Source organism: Styela clava, chromosome 7 (assembly GCF_964204865.1).
Source record: "Styela clava chromosome 7, kaStyClav1.hap1.2, whole genome shotgun sequence".
NCBI lineage: Eukaryota > Metazoa > Chordata > Ascidiacea > Stolidobranchia > Styelidae > Styela > Styela clava.
The window spans coordinates 12,214,004-12,238,076 of record NC_135256.1 but is presented as its reverse complement, the minus strand read 5'-3'; the positions used below and the strand labels follow the sequence as shown (position 1 = coordinate 12,238,076).

The 24,073-nt window shown below is 36.2% G+C and overlaps 3 protein-coding genes across 6 annotated transcripts in view; all 3 read left to right on the top strand.

Moving 5' to 3' along the window:
• Positions 1 to 9,763, top strand: part of LOC120328998 (uncharacterized) — a 63,896-nt gene extending 54,133 nt beyond the window's left edge. For 3 of the 4 annotated variants that reach the window (XM_039395598.2, XM_039395597.2, XM_039395601.2), the window contains 9 exons: positions 131 to 353; positions 944 to 1,099; positions 1,957 to 2,046; positions 2,547 to 2,670; positions 5,327 to 5,401; positions 5,941 to 6,073; positions 7,066 to 7,199; positions 8,543 to 8,732; positions 9,518 to 9,763. In XM_039395598.2, the coding sequence (XP_039251532.2) occupies positions 131 to 353; positions 944 to 1,099; positions 1,957 to 2,046; positions 2,547 to 2,670; positions 5,327 to 5,401; positions 5,941 to 6,073; positions 7,066 to 7,199; positions 8,543 to 8,732; positions 9,518 to 9,619 (1,227 nt within the window). In that variant the 3' untranslated portion in view covers positions 9,620 to 9,763. The remainder of the gene's footprint in view (positions 1 to 130; positions 354 to 943; positions 1,100 to 1,956; positions 2,047 to 2,546; positions 2,671 to 5,326; positions 5,402 to 5,940; positions 6,074 to 7,065; positions 7,200 to 8,542; positions 8,733 to 9,517) is intronic. The other variant, XM_078114399.1, reaches the window with a different exon arrangement.
• Positions 9,764 to 11,473: 1,710 nt separating this feature from the next.
• On the top strand, positions 11,474 to 17,282 carry LOC120329008 (solute carrier family 49 member A3-like). The gene is made up of 9 exons (XM_039395610.2): positions 11,474 to 11,684; positions 12,999 to 13,210; positions 14,158 to 14,321; positions 14,739 to 14,821; positions 15,096 to 15,350; positions 15,457 to 15,609; positions 15,858 to 16,012; positions 16,214 to 16,365; positions 16,552 to 17,282. Exons 1-9 carry the CDS (start codon positions 11,529 to 11,531, stop codon positions 16,812 to 16,814), a joined length of 1,593 nt encoding a protein of 530 aa, XP_039251544.2. The 5' UTR covers positions 11,474 to 11,528; the 3' UTR covers positions 16,815 to 17,282.
• A 2,797-nt stretch (positions 17,283 to 20,079) lies between these two features.
• LOC120329003 (procollagen galactosyltransferase 2-like) lies at positions 20,080 to 24,064 on the top strand. Its single transcript, XM_078114194.1, has 2 exons — positions 20,080 to 20,277; positions 21,099 to 24,064. Exon 2 carries the CDS (start codon positions 21,369 to 21,371, stop codon positions 23,262 to 23,264), a length of 1,896 nt encoding a protein of 631 aa, XP_077970320.1. The 5' UTR covers positions 20,080 to 20,277; positions 21,099 to 21,368; the 3' UTR covers positions 23,265 to 24,064.
• Positions 24,065 to 24,073: the final 9 nt, after the last annotated feature.

The following is a 24,073-nucleotide window of genomic DNA, read 5'->3' as shown; positions in this document are numbered from 1 at the left end:
ACATGAGATGTAGTTCATGTCAACACGGTCAGGAAAACAACTCTTACATAACTGACGTTTTCTGTTATATTGTATTTGTTTAGTATTCTTGCTTTGGAAAATCAAGCAAATAATTTTCTTTAAAAACTAGGATGACAAAGTGACCTCCGATTATCGAACAATGAGTGTGAATAAATTGGAGGAAATTGTAACTTCTCCGGAAGCAGAGAAAACACAGGAAAATGAACAAATATCATCAGCTACACCAGAAAAAGAAAAGCCATTGATTTCGAAAGAAGAACTTGCTAAAGTAATAGAAATGGAAAAATCTGTAAAGAAAATTGTAGAGAAAATTGAAGTTGTTGAAACACCAGGTAGGAATTGCAATTTAGCACAGACATCATACGGGAAACCTTCCTGTATTTCTTGCATCAATGATTAGCTTGTTTGACCAAGGGCATTTTGGCGCTGCTAACTTATGTCAGCAAGCAGACAAAAAGTAATTTTTTTATATCACCTAACTCTGAAAAAATACATGTCCTATATGAAGTCGCTCCCCCCGACTGGAATATACTTCCACTGCTTTAAAAGCGTCATAGTCATAAAAGACTAGTTTGCAGACAACTCCATTCAACCCTGATCAAGTCAAGAGTTTTTGTCAAGTCCCAAGTTTTTTTTATTTATATCATTTTCTGATTTTCGGTTTTATCTTTATGCCACAATAACTAAGTAATAAACAATACTCATTTGCTTTCTGTGGCTTTCAGCATTATTGACAGATTTTTTTTCAACCACAATATGGAATGTCTTGATTTTTCATTTTTTTAAAACATCACCGTTGAATTTCTATTGCCTGTTTATAGCATATCTATAAAATGATTGGGGGGCAAATAGGCCAAGATCATATTTATAAATCGAGTCATATTTAATATGTTATCAATTGTATATTAATTCATCTTTTCAGTTAAAGTAATGGACGAGAACATATCCAAAGTTCAAATAATCGTGAATCCGTCGACTCCAGTGTTAGAAAGAGTGAGGGAAGAACCAAAATTTGTTTTGTCGCCTCCGACCACTCGAAAATCTAAAAGGAGAGGAACAACAACAAAATCAACACAATGTAAGTGGAAAATTGGGTTCATGACAGTTATAGGAGATAATGTATTTAAATTTATTGATTGATAAGAAAACAAACAACGCAATGCGCAAGTTATCTTATGGTCAGAATTTTTTTTTTTTTTTTAATTGCTTTTTTAAATTAGTCGAAAGAACTAATGTTAGGAAGTTGAAAGTTGTTGTATTTGTTCACCCTCTTTATCATTGGTCATGTTTCAAATGGAAGACATTGCTGGTTAGGTAAGCTACCAACAAGTTGAAAATTTCCTACCCTACTGAAATTAAATCTGACAACAATTGGTTGGTCTAACACAGTGTTTCTTGACCTGTGGTACGCAGGAGTTATTTGAATTGTACGCAAGCGGCTTTGATTTATTGAAACAATTAACTGTTGAGTTGGTTGATATGCCGGTAGTGCTTATAGCACTACCAATCCTGAGAGATTGCACATGCCCGCTACTGCCAAAGTAGTTGTTTTTGTCCGTTTTGCGTGTTACGTAACAATAAAATACTATAAAATTATCCCATATACATTTTAAAATACTCCCATAGCGTGTTTATTGTGCCACAGTTTTCTGCCCCAAAATAGGGCCGTTGTCGGTGGTATGTAGCCAGAGTAAAAAAACACTTTTTGGTACGCAGTGAGTAAAAGGTTTAGAACGCTGATCTAACATCAATGATGTATTAACATCAGTTACTGCAGTATAGGTGATGGAATATGAATTTGTGAAACTACATTTGATATATTGTGATAGAGTAGTACTTTAGTATAATCTGTTATTTGTCATGCAGTATAAGAAGTGTTATTGCAAATATTGACAAAAAATTTACCGGTAGTTTACAAAAACGCTTTTATTTTAGATACTCCTAAGCCTGAATCTCCAACAAGAAATAAAGTTCCAAAATCACCTTCAAGAATCACAAGAAGTTCAAAGAAACAAGTGGAGCAAGGTTGGTTACCCGTGATAACTTGTGTATGGATCAATAAATAATTCATTTGATTTTGAGGTAAACGAAAAATAAGAAAAAGGATATTTTCTTTCAGAATTCTGAAGTAGTATAGGTAGTATTAGTTGTAACACAAATGTGTTACAAAATTAAAGTGTTGAATATGAATGTCTTCAACCAAATAGTTCGAATGTTCAGAATTTTCAATATAAAAATATAAATAAAAAAATATGTAAATATATGCTACGAATTCACGAAATGTTGTATATTTTCATAAATCACAATCACTCAACAAAAATGGCAAACGAAAAGGAAAGACCATAATTTCATGTGCAGTACTGCTTATCTCAATTTGTTTAAGATAAGTTATTTGAACATCCTCTTGTCCTAATTTTAAATTGCTTTTTCATTGTATTTCTCCCATTTCTGTTTAATCGTGTTGGAACAATTTACCTGCATTTGTTTGTCTCAGAAAGTAATTTTGTAATCACTTGCAATTTTAGATCCAGCAGCTCCAGAACCAGAATTTTTATTTTCTCCGCCCAAGACTCGAACAAGATCAACTAGGAAGAAAGATCAATCAATGGCAACATTGTCACCTCCACGTTCCACCACCAAAAGAACAAGGTAATTGCTGAATCGAAAAAAATAGCACATGTCTAGATTAGGGATGAGCAATATAGAATACCGAATCCGGAGGATTCGAATCCCAAAGTATTCGTCTCCAACGGGATCCGATAACAGGATTCGGTTTCCGCCTCTCCGGCGCCAAGCGTCAATTTTTGTATTTTGGGTTTCTAATTTATCAATTATAGACGAGCGTTTTTCTCGCATGGAAATCTCCCTCGTTTAATTAAACTTGCGTCTGCTCGCAAAGAACCTGTAAATCGGTAAACATCAAACACTGTAATTTCAATCGGCCTATTCAGGACAAGAAGTCGGTAATATAACCTCACGCATGGACTCGTTATTGCATCATTTTTGCGTTTTCTTTCTTTGCTATCTAGCTAGTGTTATTTGTGTCGACTTACTGGTGATATTTCGATAATCTGAATGCAACAATCTTTAATTATTTACAGACGTGTCTTGCCTCATTTTGAATTAAATCATTTTTCGCGACCTACGAGTTTTCCCCAAAAAAATGATGCACATAAACCAAAAGCCAGGCGTTAAATGTTATAACATTACTCGCCATTAATTTAGATCAAATATCATTTACGAATAATTTTATTATATCATTTTCCGAACTACAAAGTTATATCGCAAAACGCGAACAACTGTCACATTTAAATTTCACTCTCAAAAGATTACATATTTTTCGGTCCGTTTCTATCGTTCAAAATAGACGCAGGTTTGATCGAGTGTCTGTAGTATTTTAGTCGCCGATAAACTTTGAAAAAAAGTTGCCGCATCTGGCGAAGATAGTGACGTATTGAATTTGAGTAGGGCTAAGTCTGGGTAGATAATGATTAATGATAACATTTCTATCGTTCAAGATAGACGCTTGTTTGATCGAGTGTCTGTAGTATTTTAGTCGCCGATAAATTTTGAAAAAAGTTGCCGCATCTGGCGAAGATAGTGACGTATTGAATTTGAGTAGGGCTAAGTCTGGGTAGATAATGATTAATGATAACGTTTCTATCGTTCAAGGTAGACGCACGTTTGATCGGAAGTCCGTAGTATTTTAGTCGCCGATGAATTTTGGAAAAAGTTGCCGCATCTGGCGAAGATAGTGACGTATTGAATTTGAGTAGGGCCAAGTCTGGGTAGATAATGATATGTAACGATAATCATAAAAAATGAGTTCGTCTTCAGATGTTATTACCTAATAACTAAGTGCGAAATCGAGTTTACGGGAACTTGGTTTTACGTGTCTTGCTCTCACCGAATAAAAGGTTGATTTTAATTGATAGTGGTTAAATTTAATGTTTTACAACGGCGCATAGGTTGCAGTGGCCACACGATGGTTCTCAGCGGGTATGTTTTAGTATACTCAGCAGACTTACATTAATAATGATTTAACGCCGTTCATGTTTATTTTGTATTCAACCGCTTACTATTAAAGTGTGTAAAGCGTGTCTTCATTTAGCATATTAGTATTTAGGTATTACATACATTTGGAACAATTGAAGGCAAAAAATATTGTAACATTCCTAAATTTTATTGTCCTGGGAACTGCCTGTTTAGTATCAAATAAAATTCAATGTTCAGGACATTTCCAAATAGATAATACATTTATAGTAATACATTTGCAATTTTTCACCATCTAAATCCAGCAATGTAGAAATACCCACTATTTGAATAAGTATGAAAATAGAATAGGATTCGGTATTCTGGATTCGATTTAACTATTCTAGAATATTCTGGAATAGTAAATTATTCTACATTGCCCATCCCTAGTCTAGATGTAAGATGCTTTGTGGAACATTGGATATTTTCTATGTGCCAATTGTTTCAATCAAGGGTGCTCAATGCAAGGTCTCAATTCATTAACTGAAAGTGAAAAAAGCACTCATATAACAGTTTCAAGGTGTCGCTGATGCTTAAGGCAGTGTTGAGTGTAAGTCCCTAAACCCTGAGACGCAAATCCTTGATCACCTTAGTTCGAGTTTGAAGCCAAGTCAATCACTGGGTTAAGTCTCACTGGCAGCTACTTGAGAATGAGTTTGAGTCATTCCATGTCATGGGTCACTCAAGTCATGAATTGAGTCTCACTGGCAACTAGGATAGGATAGGATTTACATATTTATCCTAGGGGAGAGGAAAGCTGATAAGCCAGCTTAATCATATGGCAAGCAACTTTACCAGTCTATGTCGAGTATGGGATTAGTTAACCAGTTATTTGTTTTCGGATGCATGGACTTGACGGTGGAGGAAGCCATAACCAACCAGTGGTTACGTGAACCATCCTACGGTGGCAAGTATTCCAGCAATTCTCTTGCACATAACTCTCTCTACATGGGAACCCATGGGTGGCGAGCGTATTCCTAATGCTTAGCATGATGCGTCATTTCATTTAGATAACTCCAGTCGTTGATAAATATTGGTTTTGAGCCCAACTCAAGTCGAGTAAAAAGATCGAGCATCCCCAACACTGACTCTAGATATTATTATTTCGATATTAGTATTTAACTGCATACTATACATGCAGCGATTTAGATACAATTTAAAATTGTGGCCGACTTTCTAGGCATTCCTTGTTACTAAAAAGGCGAGAAACCAGATTGTCATTCTTTCCATTTCCTCTCTTGTTACTTCATTTTAGCTACATTTTCATTTTCAGGAGTCAAACTAAGTCTCATGATACTGACAGTGATCGATCTGTTTCACCAGTTTTAAGATCAAGTTCACATAAAAGGTAATGTTACTATCATTATATAGAAAATACTCATCTAATTAAGTTTGCATTTGGAATTCCTTCAGTAGTATCTTTGTCGATTGAAAGGTTTTTCGAATTCTCTGAAACATACTTTGAGTATTTGACTACAATGCCTGTTTCATCGATTCCAAATTAGCATGAATATGTTATCACCATGTATGTAATCATATACCAGTAATTTTACATATTTCATGATCAACTTGTCTTTTAACAAAACAAAAACTAGGTTCTGTATGCCACGTTTATATATTTTATATGTCGTTTTTTTCATCCTTTTTGCTCTGATCAAGACCCTGTAAAAGCAGCCATTGATATGATAGTAAAAAGCTACTATTTTGTTGAAGGACCAGTCGGACACTTTCGGTTCGGCATTGCCTACTTGCACCCTGGGGCAGTGACGAGCACAGAATTGTGTGTGTGTTAATGTTAACTGTGTAGCCTGCTATGCCAACAAAGTTAAATCTAACTCTTTAACCAGTAGGCTATCGTACCTATAATTCAATCCTGTTTATTTGTAGAAATGTTAAGAAGAGAGAATCATCTCCGGAGGAGAAACTGGACCCACCGACTACACCATCACGTAAAACACGTCAATCACCAGGACGTAAAACTGCTCCTGCTACACCGACACGTAGTAGCAGCAGAGTAAAAGTATGTTTCCTACTGAGATCTTCAATTCCAGAAAATTGTATTATTGGACATGAAGCGTCCCTATTGATCGTAGGCTCAAGTCCTACGGGTCTCGTTATGCTGTTTTTATAATCTAAAGACAGATCTTCATGTTGGTTCACATAACTACTGTGGCTGGTTGCGACTTCCTCCACCGTCAAGTTCATGCGTCTAGATCAGGGGTTCTCAACCTGGGGTTCACGAACCCCCAGGGGTTCACGAGAAGATTTCCAGGGGTACTTGGACGGCAGTCGAGTTTTTGTGTGTTGCTGTTTTTTAGTACCCTTTAGTACTATCAGAGGAAAACTGCGTGTCGGTTGAAACTAGATGCCAATTGGAACGTAGATTTTCCCTGATGTTGCGTTGTTGTGATTGTGACGCAACAATGTGAAATTCACGGCTTTGCAGGCAAAGTGTGAAATCTTATAAGACAGCGTGCTGCGAGCATTGGAGAAAGTGATTATGCTTATTAAAATGTGGGAGAGATTTTAAGAATTCATCAGTTGGGTGGAGGACAAGGGCAATAATATCAACACGATGATTTAATTTAGTTACATCTGGTCAATAAATTGTTATTTCAACAAATTATTAGTCAATATATCACAACTTTGTTCAATGTCTGATTACCGGGGGTTCGCGTTGATTGTTTCATGACTCGGGGGGTACTTGACAGAAAAAAGGTTGAGAACTCCCGATCTAGATGATTGTTATACAATTGAGTCATCTCATTGGCTTTCCCCACCCCAGAGTAAATATAAAAATTCTATCCTATTTGAAACAATAATTTTAACATTTCGAGGGAACTTTGCAGACATTGAATTGCAGTATTCATTTGATCTTAGTGTCCATTTATTTGAAAATTGTTCTCTCGTTTCATTGATTTTTGATTTGTTTATGAATGCTACTTTGCCAATCAAATAACAAATATTCTATTTTATACATTTTGCATGATACATTGTATTTATTCCTTGCAGGCAAAATTGAGCATTGCCAAAGAAATGGAGAAAACATCTGAGTCTGAATTACAAATGACTGACGAAGCATCTGTTTCAATTAAACCAGTTTCTACTACAAAACGAAATAGAACTCGCAAATCATCAGTCAGCAGGTATTATAAACAGTCAAATGAATAGTTTTATACAATGTTGAAATATGTGATATTAACTCTTATTAAAGTATATACCAAAACAATATAACAAATGCCATGTTTTGAGGTATGTAATAACAATACAAATGAAAATTTCGAAGAATTTGTCATTGATGATAGTTAACTTATATATTTCAGAGACATCTTACAGCATGTTTTCACCTAACTAAAGTCAGAAATATAGTGTCACAAATAATCAGAATAAGAATAAAAGGGTTGCAAATTCGACATCATGTTGCCTGTTAGTGTGTGAGTGCTGGTGCTTGCAACTCTCATATCAGTTTTTCCTTTGGCGTGTTAGTGACAACGTTAGTACGATCAATAATCCTTCACAAAACATCCATTCCAATTTCGATACTAATTGTAAACAAAAGTTGCGAAATAATAGATTTCTGAGATGATGTGAATTTTGTGAATGTGCTCATATGCTTTATTCAACCCATAAATCATGAAATAATGTGTCAGACATATGACTGAAGTCTCTTGTAAATTCGTTCAGTAAGGTTTAAATATTGGACTAGTATTTTCACATTATTATTTATCGGGGAGAGGAAGACGATAAGACTATCTAATCATATGTTGAATCACGGCCTCTTATCCAGTTACCAGACTGTGTTGGGCATATGATTAATTGGGCCAACCTCAGCCGAATTTATTATTTAAAAGCGACTGTCTTTGCCCTATTCGGAGGAGCTAGTTTCTATAGAATTTCCAAAATCAATCATTTGCAATCATATAGTAGATGAAATGACTATGATCTTGATACTGTTTAGATCAGCGGTTCCCAAACTATGGGTCCTGACCCACTGGTGGGTTGCAAAAGGAATCTTAGTGGGTCGTGAAAAATTGCAGAAAGCTTTGATTAATTATACTGGTTATTAGGATCGGTGGCGACTCGAATACATAAAACTTCGAAAAAAAGAAGAAAAAAAAATTTAATTCTCAAAGGAACAAAATTTGCCACACAAAGAATGCTATTTAACGCATAGCAGGTTTTGTACACTGTACAGCACTTCTTACCGTGTTTCCCACAAAATTCAGACAGGATTTAGATTTATTTTCTTTTGAAGAATAACACTTTGGTTTTTTTTTTGGAAGAGGTCTTTTGTGTTCATTCATCAAAAATAAAATTACATTGTAGAAAATCACGAGATGGGTCGCTATAAGCTGTGATAATAAATAGTGGGTCCTAACTGTAAAAAGTTTGGGAACCACTGGTTTAGATAGTATTTTTGTTGATGAGTCTTGATGACGATAATAAATTTTCGATGCTATAAGTTGATGTAATTTGTTATCTATTTTAGTGACTTGGGTTCTTCAGACAGTGAAGTTCCATTGACACCTTCAAGACGTTCAAGTCGAAGATCTTCTACCAAATCTAAGAAAGGTTGGTCACCAAGTCAAGATAAAACAAAGTTGGTTGAACTCACTCCATTACCTGAAGAGGAAGAAGAGACGGAAGAAACTGATATGAAAAAAAGAAAGAAAGTAAAGGTTGGTTTTCTTTATGTATGTTTTAGGGCTGGGCATTTCGAATCGAATAGTAAATTATTTGAATCGGTTCAAAGCTAATTTTCGAATTCCTCTGTTAATTTCTCATTTTTTGTTCATTGAAGTTATAATTTTTTAATGCAATTCTAACATATGACTATTCTCTGTAGTGAGGTATTGATAAAACGTGTTTGTTATTGTGTGTGAACGCTCAGTAATCTATCTGAGTGATGTGTTCTATGTCTTTAGTGATTCATTTGTTAAGAGGACCAATTACTATAAAAAAGTCGCTTACAATTACCGAATATATTTCCGAGTATTCGAGATTCGATTTGATTCGAAAAAATTATTCGATTGGTTTCTGAAATCACAAGGTATTCGAAAATGCCCAGCCCTAGTATGTTTATGAGTGCTGCTGATATCTATATTTGTTATATGCATAGCGTTTATTTATACCTTTTTCTCCAGACATGTTTTTTGCTCTTGTTGTTGTGTTAAATCTTTTGTCGTTTTGCCGGTGCCTCCTTTTCCAAAATAAAGTTCTCCAAAAGCAGATGTGGTAGTCAGCTGATTGATTAACATTTGACCTGTCAGTCACAGGTTGCTACAACTTCTGTCAAAACTGATGTTACCAAAGTATGTTAGAACTCGAAATTTCAAGTGTCTCTCTAAATTGTAAATAAATAAATTTTTCTTTCTGAGAATTTTTAATGTTGCGCACTCCTGGTGTAATATAGCCAGTATAGTCTGATGTTATGAACATCATATTCATAATAATTGTTTTCTAGACTTCGGAGTCTACTAGAGCCACCAGATCAACAAGATCTACTACTGGAAGTTATCCTACAAGAATGAGAAGAAAAGCCAAGATTTTGACTTTGGATGAATAATTAATTTCTGCAAGTTTTCTGTCATTTTGCCAATAATGTCTATTTATTATTTCCTTCCTGAATTTTTGCATCAATCTGGTGCTTTTGCGCGATATTGTAACGTTGCAATCTTCGATTTTGAAAATACAATTTCACTGCCTATAAGGTGACATGTTGATCATAGAATGAAGGATAGGATGGGATTCACATATTCATCATGGGGAAACGGGAAAGCTTGATCATATGTCGAATCAAAGCTTGTCGTCTGGTTATCGTATCTGCCAGGTATGGGATTGGTTGGCCAGTTATTTTTTTCTGATGCATGTATTTGATGGCGGAGGAAGCTGTAACCGACCATCGGTTATGTGAACCACTCTACGGCTTCGAACAGTCCAGCAATACGCTCGCACATAATTATCCCGATTCGCCACACCGCCGAGCCTGGTATGGATGGGGTGTCTCCAAAATGTCGTGTTCCGCCTCTTCGGGACAAGTGGGACTCTACATTTTGGAGACACCGGTATGGATGTATGATTTGTCGAGTCGCGCATCTATTGCCGTTTACATTAATCGTTCCAGGGTAATGATGTGAATGAATACATCTCGGTGGAAACTGCACCAGGTAGTTTTTCATATGTTACTGTTATAACAAAACCGATGTAGTATCAGCCAGGTTACCCATGTCTAACCAGCAAACTCATTTGCTGTGCAATGGCACAACGCGCTTGTCGTTGAGCCCCACATTCTGTTCGAACGACACTCACTAAACTGGTGGTTGATCCTAGCTATTGGGCCAGAAAAGATTCTTTTGGTTCGACAACATGCATATTGAATTTGGTATATCTATGTGCACACCGGGTACCGTCAGCTGCGAGAATGCCACGCTAGATTTCTGACAATCCGAGGGTGAATCACAACTGCTGTTAGATGTCTCGCACCAACAAGTATGTCATCTAGATTCTAGAACGGTTCTCTATACTTGACATGAAGTCGTAGTTGGAAAAGACGCTGAGATGACAAATTTCGGCGATGGAATCTATACCGGTGGAACTCTATTTGTAGTTGCTGAAAATCTTGTGTTATTCTGACCATATTTTTTAAGGAGTTTTATTCATCTATTCTAAAACATATTACAGAACAATGTTCGCACCAAATAGAAATTAAAAAATGGATTCTAGAGAGCGATCAAAGTTTTCAACATTCACAATCATCCTGTATAACACGAACTTATCTTTAAATATTTATTCAAGGTTTATATTTATTCTGCTTCCTCCAATGCATATATTTACGTGGTCAATTTGTGAACGGTGTATGTGTGAAACTGACGCAAGTTTTTTTTTACATTGCATAAGTTTTCATTAAAGAGAGGCCGATTGAGATTATATATATTCTCATGTTGTTTCACAGATGTGATGAAAATATCAATTAGTAGATGTACCAGCAGGCAATATACGAGTTTGTTTTATATTGGTGACATTAGTAAATGTTACGTACTGTCCCCTAACCTTCGACGAGAAAGGCGACGTCGGTCTATTCGACGGCGCATACGGCTAATTAAAAGATTGTGTCAATGTTAACTTTTGACGGCTGTATTTGTTCTGATTTTTTGATATGTAGGACTATACTTTACAGTGCATTTCATATTTCAACACTAATTCACGCAGGCAAGAAACGTAGGGCATTTGCTAGTTCAGGATATGTCTCCCAAGTAACGGTTTGCTCTTTCGTCCAGTTAAATGGCTGGCCAGAGCGTGAATTGCATCTACGCTGTCGAAATAAATATGTGGACTGATAAATATCTGTGTAAATCATCGCGGTTTATTTGTACGTCAACAATGCAACTGATAAGTGGCGAATCCGACTGGTGCAAAACACTTCACACGAAGGCAGGGCTAGTAAATATCGGAGTTATCTTTGTGAAACAGAAAACATGTCAAGGAGAGGAACCTATGACCTGAATGTCAACCATCAATTGCGGAATTTGTCATCAATTACTGAAAGGGAAAATGAAGAAGAATTCACTGTGACGTGGAAAAGATGGCTTGTTTTAGCGATTGTTTCACTTTTAAATATGAGCGTAGCGATGGTAAGTTTACATTTCTAAATTACGTGAAAAATCGACGTAGGCCTGCATTCATGTGAATATATATGACTCACCTGGTTAGCCAAAAATAACCACAAGAGCGCAGTGCATTAATTTAATTCAAGACCTGGTGATGATCCATGTCATTCCCAAGTACGTGTGTTAGACCAGGGTATCCTATATACCTATATCATATTCGTGTGTATTTTATCGATCGCATCGTAATTTCTTTTCGAGCAAGCCGCCTCAAAACTAGGGATGGGACGAGTCCGGCATTACAGAGATTCGACGAATCCCAGTAATACGTCAAGGACCGAATCTGCCGAGTCCGTGACGTCATAATGGAAAAGCAGAAAAACGTGTTTTTGACCATGCTACAGCATCGTGCGCTCACAAACATACGTCGTAGCTCATATTTTTTGGTTGGTTCCGCAGATAGTTGTTGAATCATTTTAAATATATATTTTTTATCTTTTTTGGCGGCCATAATACAAACGTAAACGTGGTCAATGTGCGCCTTGGCTGTGAACTGGATTTCCAGCCCACCTTGCGTCAATTCTAGGCGGCTATTCAGAAATTCTTACATGTCAATATGAACAATGAAAGCTTTCGACTACAATGCTTTCCCATGATTCCAGATATTTCTAGCCGTAAATTTACTATGTCATGTGCGCATATGGTAGAGAAATGCCACTCGTCGTCAGTACAATGTGGTACATCTGCTTGCAATTTAGTAGTTCATGTAAACGTTTTACATCTTTCCATTGCCTTTTTAGTGAAAGGATTGCACGCAATAAACTCGATTTAAAAAAGGTATTGATGAGATTCTCCATTGAATTGATCCAGAGCATGTTTCATTTTTACGCAAATCAAAAACTGAAAAATATTGCAATAAAACATATTTTATTGTGTACCACATGTATACCAAAAAGAATACATAGTTTGAAGGCGACTGGCGCAACATCATTGTTATAAGCGATCAATAGTCTTAACTTGCATCATATTATCTGGATATCTGTCGTCGTTTTATTAGGAGTGTTTATAATGCACACGAGGGATATTGTTACAGATCTAACCTTGAATTTTAACTAGTTAAGGTATGTAGTGGGATTTATAGAGGCAAAAGTACAAACATAGGCGTAAATTAGTAAAAACAGAATTGATTATGGACTCGGTAAAAATGACGTGGACTCGAAATCGAATCTGCGTGCGGGCCCAGGTGAAGGTCATTTTGAGCTCGATGTCCAGATAACGAATGACTGTCAATTAAGCTACCGCGTATTTCTTTCTTCACTGTTTACGTGATATATTTTTCAGATATGGCTTTGTTTCAGTCCTGTCGCATACAAGGCTGTTTCTTACTACGGGACGTCATTAATTGTAATCAACACACTGTCTCTAATTTTCATGATCGTTGCCATTCCCATGGGTTTTATAGTAATGTGGGTAATGGAAAAGTATGGACTGAGAGTTTGCATACTTCTTTGTGGTTGGTTCGGGTGTATTGGAAGTCTTCTACGAATCTGCAGGTAAGGTGTTGCGTAAGTACGACGACTGATTGTTTGCATCCAAACAATGTACGTACTCTTATGTAACATGACAGTCTGTCTGTTTTTCTTTGTGTTTTGGCGCCAGTGATTTCCCTTCACCCCCCCCCCCCCCCCCCCCCCCCCCCCCCCCCCTATAGGGGGTGAACACCCGCCCTAAAATTTCAAACACCCCCCCTAATTTTGAGGTGCGATTCCACACTGAGGGGTTCTAAACCCCAGTCTGCGGGCCAATTACGGCCCGCGTGACCATTTAAAATGGCCCTCCGAACTTGAGTGAAATAGTTTAAGTAGCCTAGTTTTATCTCTAATAGCAAATTATTTACCACCACCTAAATTTTGAAACACCCCCCCCCCCCCCCCCCTAAAGAGAAAAGCTGGGGAACATACTGCCCCATGCCGTGGATTACCGCATTATATAAGTTGACGGAAATCGCTCAGCGTATTCGGCCTTAGAAATGGGCACTTTATTGGCAATATATATATGGTTTTTTTTCAAAGTTGTTTCGAAGTTTAACTTTTCTGAACCAGAATAATATGAATGTGTATTTAAGTGGCGTGTGTAATATTTCCAAGATGTAATTGTTAGTCTTTGTAACAACACAACTATTAAGTATAAATACATATAACCCCCCCCCCTTTTTAAAACTCGTTTAAAAGAGAATAACTTCAATTTAACTCTTGCACTGAAACTAAAATGATAGTTTTGTTTTGTGCCATTAAATCACATCAATTGCTTTTGTGTGTGCTTCGTTCGCGTTACATATATATCTATGAATTAAAACAGAAAAATGAAAAGCTAAAAAGAAATATGTTTCCAAGGTATACAAACATTAATATCCGTTAACAGTGCACCATGCTGATTTTGACTTTCTACAGCGCGCATTTACTTTTATGACTCCATGACTCCTATTGTTTTCCATTTCCAGTACAATTGAAGGTTTATCCGACGACGAGAGGTTGGTTTTCGTATTCATTGGTCAAATAATTGCTGCTCTGGGATCTCCATTTGGTCTCTATACTCCGGCAAAATTAGCAGGCTACTGGTTTCCGGAGAGTCAAAGGACAATCGCCAATACAATAGCAGCATCATGTAATGTTTTTATTTTGTACGTGGAGGCATTTTAAGCTGGTAGAACAGGATAAAATCAGAACCCAAATAATCAGAATGAATAGGGCCACAAATTCGACATCATTTTGTCTGTTAGTGCGTCAGTGCTGCGGTGCTTATAAGTAGCCTTTCAGTATTGCCCTCTATTTGTTCCTGAAATTCTAGTGCGATCAAAACATCCATTATACTTTCGATGATTTGTGTGACAGACGAATTCACCGAAGGAACGACATGGTTTTAAATAGAATATTATTCCACAAAACAAATAGAAAATGCTTTTGTCAAACTTCATCCAGTTACTTGCTGGTACAGTAAAAATGTTGTTTTACTTCCTACTTCAGAACAACTTTTAAATATATATATATCACCAAATATTAAGTTTTAATTTTGTTTTTTAAGCAAACCCTGTTGGGGTCATTTTGGTTGGACTTATATCACCATTGTTTATGTTTGAAGATGGATACTATCATATGCAACTGATGGTGAGTCATTTTAATTGATATATATATATGTATGCGCAGATGATTTGAATAGAAGTTTATTTGATCACTTCAATTTTTGCATTACGTATTTCTATACTTTATTTTACTACACTGCACTTTGATCATCAAACACAAATCCGCCACACTAATCTTTTAAATATTTGTCATAACTACGTGTTTTAACATTTTAATTAGACTTTATGCAGCTGCAATTTCAATTACTTATAACAAAATACAATTTCTAATATATATCAATATTTTCCTAACTTTACAGCTTATTGTATACGCGGCACCTATTACTGTTGGAGCTATATTAGCGAGCATATTTATCACTTCAGATGGTCCTCAACATCCGCCATCGTACGGAGGTACGGTGAAGAAGACCGAAAAAATCTGGGGAGGATTTAAAGAAATTCTTCGAAACTCTATGTTCATGCTTCTTGCTATTTGTCTTGGAACTGGAATAGGACTTTATGCGTCATTTGCAACTTTATTGGAGCAGGTTTTATGTCCTTGGGGCTATACTGATGTAAGTTATTTATACGAATAATCGTTTATCTCTATCCATTTTTATGATTCCCGGGTGCTTCACTGGGCATTACAGCCTGATTGTTAAAATAAATTTATTTTCTCAGCAAATGGCGGGAGTAAGTGCAAGTGTACTAACTGCATCTGGAATAGTCGGGGCTATCATTATAAGCACGGTTGTTGACAAAACGAAGAAATTTACAGAAGCTCTGAAATCTGTTTATTTTCTAACGGCACTCGGGGTTATACTTCTTAGTTTCGTAAGTATCTTTCAATATTCAATGCTTAGATAAAAACATCTTATCTAACTTATATTACCTTCATACATTGCTTGTTCGAATGGGAACATTTTTATAGTGTCCTAAATTCTGTATCACTTCCAGTTTGACAACCGCTTTACCCGATATCTTCAAAACAATTTCAACACAATAATCAAACGCCATCAGCTAAGTTGTATTTATCGTTCCTAATTCAATGACTAATTTTTCGTACAAACATTTTTGTGCAGACCCATTACATTTATATGGGTTATGGAATTGTCGGTGAAGTTGCATTAATCGGCTTTTTCGCTTTCACTATTTATCCGGTTGGAGCGGAAATTGCTGCAGAATGTACTTATCCTATTGGAACAGGACTGAGCACAGGAATTATCCAACTATCCGGGTGAGTTCTACGAATTAAATCAGAAATAATTGATTACTTGGATTTACTTACTACTGAACACATCTTGTCAACTTCTGATGGAATATCGTTTAACAATTTGTTTATTTCTCATCGTTTCGTTTTTTGCATAGTTTCCATATTATTCAGCCGCCGATATGAACTTTTTTGTTTTACGGTTTGGTAAAATATCATCTTTAACAGACAACTACAAAGCGTTGTATTGATTCTGGTGTTATCAGTAATTGGTCAACCAATGGAGCCAGAGCAGGTTATTGAAAATAATTCACAATGTCATCATAACAGTACGATAGATGAACAGACTGGAGGAGACGACAATACTTATGACATGCGAAGTTAGTTTGCACATAAAAGTGTTATATATCAATATTTTACCGTTTTATTTATTACATAAATACATCAAAATGCCACATCTACCTTGGGCGCAATATAGTCTAACTCTAGTTTATGTCCAGATTATTGAATGTAGTGCCTGTGCTGCGTGACTTCTATACCAAACAAAACTATACATATTTTCACAGTTTCTGTCTGGGTGTGCGCCGGTTTGATGACATTTACATCTCTTATATTGACCATCTTTTTCCGGCCTAAATACTTGAGAATGGAAGCTGAAAAAGAGCACAATAATGCGATGTACATGAGGAGGAAATCACACATTCCTGGATTGGCTAATGGCTACGTTAATGGGGGACTTGATGCTGAGGATGGAACTGATTCCATCACTAGTGAGAAGGATGGATCTATCAGTACTATTCCTGAAGAATATCACATCACTCCCTGCTAGATCATGGATTTGGCTATTTTGCTAATAGAATACTAGTTTTATCAAATGTATGCATCCGATAGAAGGGTACCAAGGCATGTTTTTTAGATGCCACAACATGTTGTATGGTTTAAATAAAATTCCTTCTGATTTTATTGCATTTTTTCAAGCATACAAATGGCGGTTGATGCAATTGTCCAAATATTACGCGGTGCAGATTTATATAGCAGTCATAAAAATTTGGGACGTTAGGTAGGCTATTGCACGCAGTTGACATTCGGCCTATGTGATAAAATAAACCGATACACGTGGTTGATATATTGTGCCATATCGTATATGCTATTCCTTAAAGTACAAAGTTTATTTCGTCAATTTGGGCCATGCTGATCTGTCTGCTTATATATATATATATTTCAAGTAACTAGTTTCAAGACGAGAATGGGGAGAATTGAATATTCCTGAAAAAATATTACGAATATGTACATAAATGTAATACTTGCTTCAAATTAACGGAGTGTGATGATGCACTATTCAAAGACTCACTTAAACCTTGTTGAAAACACTATCAAATTTAAGACACAGATATCTCCCACCCTTTCAGTCGGGTACGACCTCATGTAAACTTATATAGTAGGTCGGGGGTCGAATAATTATTTATAAGTTTCGATGACGACGGCCCATTGACATTCCCAACAGACTATATTGAAAAAATCCTCCCCCCTCCCCCACTCAAAATCCAACCTACCTCTTAAATGACCCTGCGAACCCAAAAATGAGTACTGGCAGTCTGCTAAAGAATTCATTCGATCTAATGCAACTACTTTCAACAAATAAACAAAATAGAACCGAGTTCGCAGACTTTTCCGGCTAAAATTATTTTCCGCCACCATGGGACTCTATAATTTGACGTTTTTCTGTCCCAACAGAAATACCCTTTCCCCCAAATGCACCGCCTTGTAAGTTATCGAGCCTGAAATGTAAAATCTTGGTTCTGTCGTTGTTCGCATGATGTCGCTCTTTCAAGCGATGCGTTTTGAGCGACGAAAAAGCGCGAGGTGTCGCTATTAGGAGGATTTTATTTTGACTGACCATCATACGCCGGGTGTACGAACTACCCCGACCTACTTAGACTTGCCATGGATGTTTCTCTGAGCATCGACTACCTTGTTCACTTTAGTAACATCGGCTAATCACCACGGTGCTCGTTTTGACGTAACCATTGAAGTTTATCGGCCACCAGTATGTTCCCCAGCATTTCATTTTAGGGGGGGGGGGGGGTGTTTGAAATTTAGAGGGTGGTAAATATTTTGCTATTAGCGATAAAACTGTTTGCAACTTGTGAAATTTTGTTGTATATTTGACCAACGATCTACATTAGGGGTTTTGCTAAGGTTGATTGACCGTGGGCCAAAATTCGAAGCAGAGGAATATTCGCGGATCAGAAAAGGGGAGCGCCGAAAAGGGTGCGACAGCACGTCTGGGGGGCTCAAGCGCCCTGAGAAAATTTTGAAAAATAGGCACCTAAATAGGCTGCAAGCTTGATTTTAGATACACCTAGCAGTTACCGTACATAGAGGACTTGCGCGGGTCACGTGACTTTGTAGACTGGACGGCAAAAAAACAAAAACGTCCATTTGGCTCCTGTCAGTTGAAAGTCGGTTTATACGTTTTTGTTTTGTTTGGCTGTTGAAAATGGTCATTTCGTATTGTTCCATTGGCTGTACGTATAGTATAGACAACGTAATGGATCTTCAGTTATATTCCACTGTTTCAAAAGAACCGGAACGTCACGTAATGTGGATATCATCTATTGGCAGGACTGCTTGGTGTCAAGTCCAGAAGTCATCTTGCATGTGTTTCACTGTTTGCGGACAGCACTTCGTTGATGCCTCCCTCATTTCAATGGAAAGCAGATGACAAACTACTGTTATTGGTAGGCCTAGGCTACTTGCTGACTTGAATTGCGTAAGGAATTAATTAATCATCATTTGCCATAAGGTATTGTTTCCCTAGTTAGCAGGCAATCTATTACTGAGTGTGAAAGGTTGAATAGTTAAATAAAGGGTGCGAATGCTTTTTGCTGCATAGCAAGTCCAGCCATGGCTCAATGTTTGTTTATGCAGGCCTAAATGATGAATTACGATGACTGGCCACCGACGGCATGGTTCTTATCCGGAATTGTTACGCACTCTTATTGATCAAATTCAGCATAAGGCAGCGGTTTGTGCGACGCCAAATTATCAGGGACAAAACTCGCGGCGCACCTACACGAAAAATGCGCTGTCTCAAAATAAAACACAAATTTGTCATCGTTAATGTATACTTTGAGCCTTTTGAGGTTTATAAACATGTAGGCCCAATGAATAAAGGCAAAAGGTTAACTTTTTATTTCTTATCCGTCTGATTTTCTTTAAAATGCTGAAAAATCACTCATGTTCGATAATCTCGGTTCAGCAAATGAATAATCTGCAGTCTACGAAATTGCAGCTCTTCTGTTACGCCACAATAAACCCTACGTAACAGAAAGTGAACAACATAGAATGGTAAAATGAATTTTAATCATAAAAACATCATTTGCAATAATGAGAAAAAATAATACATTCAGAATGAATAAAATGTGTGAAATATGCAATCATATATTAGTTAATATTTAACACAAATATCCTAATTTTCGAGGCGCACTTAGCTAATTGGCACTTATAGCAAATCTTGCGAATAGAATATTCATTGTTATGCAAGCGCGATGATTTTACCGTGTTTCCCCGAAAATTAGACCAAGCCTGAATTTTAACAGTGATTAAAATATAAGCGCCCCCCCCCCCCCCTCCTAAAAACACCCCTAGGCGATAGCGCAATTTTTTGTTTGTTTGTTCGTTTATATCAAACTCATTGCAAAAAAGGTTTTTTATTGAAAGGTATGAATACGTATTTTCACGGGGAGCCGCAACTTGAGCAGATTTTTGGAGGGCGTCAAAATGCAATGAAGATCGAGAACCACCGAGTCTTAGTCCATAGCAATAAATCTTTGCGACTTTTTAAATGGTTAATAATCTTTATGTAGCAGTTTTTTAAATGAAAACGTGCTATTTATAAGTAAATCGAAATCGGTATTCATATTTGGCATAATAAAAAATCTCGTTATCCTCTACCTACATCCCCCACAAATAAGCCCTGGTGTTATTTTTGAAAGAAAACCGAAGACACCGTCTTATTTTCGGGGAAACACGCTAACACGGTATGATGATGTATGTATTCACTCGTAATCGTGAAATTTTTGTTTTACACTATTTCTAATAATTGTATTTTAAATCAAGAGTCTGAATTGTGTAAATTTGGTGTTCTCTCTGCAGCCCCTAGAATTCGTTTCGCGGCCCCTAGTTTGGGAAGCCCTGCTCTGGTCAAAGGCCGGGGAAATAACAACTATTTGTCGCGAAAAGAACAGCGTGAAAAAAATACCAGCCTACGTATTCGTTCACAGATGCAGGTATGATATCGGTGTAACGTCAGATTTACTGGTAGTCGAGCAATCCCAATTACGGTACCGGTACCTGCATTGCCATAAAATCGACTTATATACTGATATACCGGTATCGCCTACACAATAATGTAAACATCGATTGTCAGTTCTCACGGTTTACAGAAGAGAACTTTTCAGATTCTTTTGAAATGATTACTGATTCTTCTGTAAACCATGATAGCTGACAATCGATGTTTACATTATTGCGTAGGCGTTATATAAGTCGATTTTATGGCAATTACCGGTACTTGATAGTTTGTTTTTTATATTTTTAAGCACGAAACGGCGGCATAGGTTTGCACATTTTCTTCTAGAAATAATTTGTTCGATTGTTTGTTTACATGTCATCTCTCTCATCACACTCATAACCGCTATTCAGTTCACTATTTTGTTTGTAAGTAATTGCAGAATTGCACATACTTTGATTATGAAGTTGATGCCTGGATAATGACCAACCGTTAATATTTAGGCTATGTTTGTTGTGATATGTTTATTTCTTCTTGGTGAGTGAACGCGTTTGATCGTAAATATATATGTTATAAACTTATTTTTAGGTTTTGTTCACTTTCAAGAGCCTTTGCTTTTTTGTGTATTGTTTTATTTTTTGTAAATGATTCAAAATAAAGTCTATCTAAATATTATTTGAATTTATCAAAAACAAGTGAAAAAAATTAGTTATTATTATATGAACACATAGACGATTTCTTGCATATGTCAATTATGCCGTGACATTTTCTTCGCAAATTCATTAATAATATATGAATATATTTAACTGTCTATAATTTCAGAATCTGTGCATTATTTGGATGAAATATCGATACATAGATGGTGAACAGAAAAATCCCAAAACACCCACTGTCTGACTGTGATCTTTTTCTGATTTTGATTATGAAAATATATAAGTTAGTAAAAAAATACGAATAAAAAAAAATGATTGGTATCTGTTGCTGTATCTATTCCAGTATTCTGTCTGTTCTATGCGTGTCACATAATATTATTTTTGTGTCTCCAGAGGCGTGCTTTTAACGGTAATATTTGATTTATATTTGTACATAGAAATGCAAAGTGCTAAAGGTTCTTTAATATTAGTTTTATCCATTTTGACATTTCTTGTCTCATATGGATATTCTGCTGCCAAAGAAAGCAGTGCAACTGCATTTGAGCGCGTTGCAGATTATGAAGCGCAAGCTCGACAAAATTTATTCTCCTATGATGGTGAACTAGGATTTGGTGATCATTTACAAAAGACAGTGTTTATCGCTATTTTCATAAGAAACAAAGAACATTCGCTGCCATTCTTTTTTAAAGCAATTGAAGACTTAGTATATGACAAGAGCCGGATGAAAATATGGATTGTTTGTGATCACACCCAAGATAATTCAGCAGCACAAACTGAAAATTGGGTAAAAGCCGTAGAAAAACAATATGCAAAAGTTGATTTTGAATATGTTAAAGGTCCTTGGCATTATCCAAAACAGAAAACAGATCTGAGTTGGACAAAAGAAAGGGTTTTAAGGCTTTTAGAATTAAGGCAAACTGCTCTTATTAAAGCTCGAGAAAGTTGGGCTGATTACATTCTGTACATTGATGCTGATAATATATTGATGAATCCATATAGTTTACAACATTTGATGGATGCTGATAAGGTTGTAGTTGCACCAATGTTGCAATCTATCTCCTTATATTCCAACTTTTGGGGTGGCATGGCTGAAAATGGTTACTACAAACGAACCGATGAATACATAAAAATAAAGAATCAGGAAATAAACGGGACATTTGCAGTTCCCATGGTTCATTCAATTTATTTAATTGATCTTAGAAAACCAAAATCAAGGGAAATTCGATTTCTACCAGTTCGAGAAGAATACAAATATGAATTTGATGATATTATTGTTTTTGCCACACATTGTAAGTTGACTGGCATACTTATGTACATAGATAATTCTGTTTTGTATGGATATTTACCTGTTCCCCTCAATGATGACAAGACACTTGCAGATGAAGTGGAGAGTTTTATTCATTTAAGAATGGAAGTTATGACTGAACCTCCTGTTGGAATAGGTATCGAAATGAAAAAATCTGTTTTTGTTCCTGAGAAAAAAGAACAACTATCGATGCTTGGCTTTGACAAGATTTATATGATTAACCTCAAAAGGAGAACAGACCGTCGCATTAGAATGAAGAAATGCTTGAGAATGCAAGGGATTGATTACACTGTATTTGAAGCAATTGATAGTAAAAATTTAAATACAACATATTTAAGGAAAATGGGAATTGATATGCTGCCTGGATATGTCGATCCATTCAGAGAAAGAGGTTTGACACGAGGGGAAATCGGTTGTTTTCTCAGCCATTTTACAATATGGAATGAAGTGTGGGAAAAAGGATACGGCACTGTAATGGTATTGGAAGATGATGTTAGATTTCAACCAGGATTTGTTCGACAAATTACAGAACTAATGGAGAGAATCAAAATAGCGGAGATGCCATGGGATTTGATCTATGTGGGAAGAAAACGCTTGCACCAAGTTACTGAACCTCCAGTGGAAAATGTTGAAGGTTTAGTTGAAGCTGATTATTCTTATTGGACAATTGGGTATTTGTTATCTCACTCTGGTGCTGAAAAACTTATCGATGGTGATCCTCTTGGTCGTATGGTACCTGTTGATGAATATTTACCAATTATGTATGATAAGCATCCTTCGTCAATGTATAAAGATCAATTTCCAACAAGAAATCTCATTGCATTATCTGCAGATCCGCTGCTGATTTACCCCACTCATTACACAAACGAAATAAATTATTTCAGTGACACTGAAACATCGTCAATTTGGGAAGAGGTTGCTGATAAAACTGGGAAACATGAATCTTCTGGTCCCGATAAAGATAGTAGACCTGAAGATGGTACTGATGTGCAGAGTGAAGAATCTCCTAACCGCAAAGATGAGCTATGATCATCGATTCATCATTCCTTTCTATTTTTACTAACGCAGTTCAAGTATGCAAGTTAGATAATTCAATATTGCATGCTGTAACAATATTTCTTATATAGGCAATAGTGTATCTTATGAAATCTGATCGAAATTTATTGATTTTTGCTCATACCATAGAATAGCTTGAAAAGCATTTTTCTATGTTGTACAATAATGAAGCATTTAATGCATGGTTTCTCAAACTGGGCCCTTTGCCCTCTACAGAGCAATATAGTCTTTCTCTCTGGGACATGAGCAAAAGCATTCACTAGACATCATTAGCTATGACTACATTCATTTAAAGTAAAGTGCCTGCGATTTGTTTGATTGGCTATAATTCCATCATATTTTGCTTTCGTTTGTTGTATTTTTATTATTAAACATGGTGCCTAAAGTAATTGATTAATACCACTGAAGGCAAAACTAGGTATTTTTCTGCCGGTTCATTCCAATTTTCTGCCGTCATAAATTTTATTTACGCTAATTGCAATCTAACCCGTTAATAATGCTTATCAGTATTTTGCATAAATCTTTTTTTCTGCTTTAGTAAATCATATGAGATATCTAATGAAATGCATTTGAATGCAGCAAGAAATTCATTCCTTTGGTAATTATCAGTTTAAAATTGAAGTTATATTTGTTAAGTTTGCAACACAATATCAGTATTTATTTTTTGTACTTGTCTGTCTTTATATTAACATTTGAAGCCAAGATAGCCAACCATTGCCTTGAAATTAACCACATTAGTCTGGGTCTGGGACTTATTTTGCTATTTTTCTTAGTTGCAGTTA

What these genes read in the sequence shown, in the direction of transcription:
- LOC120329003 (XM_078114194.1), top strand. Translation starts at nt 21,369, where the DNA reads ATGCAAAGTGCTAAAGGTTCTTTAATATTAGTTTTATCCATTTTGACA.
- LOC120329008 (XM_039395610.2), top strand. Translation starts at nt 11,529, where the DNA reads ATGTCAAGGAGAGGAACCTATGACCTGAATGTCAACCATCAATTGCGG. An exon ending in TAAATATGAGCGTAGCGATG is followed by an intron (nt 11,685 to 12,998) that starts GTAAGTTTACAT and finishes TATATTTTTCAG; the next exon opens with ATATGGCTTTGTTTCAGTCC. An exon ending in ACTATCATATGCAACTGATG is followed by an intron (nt 14,822 to 15,095) that starts GTGAGTCATTTT and finishes CTAACTTTACAG; the next exon opens with CTTATTGTATACGCGGCACC.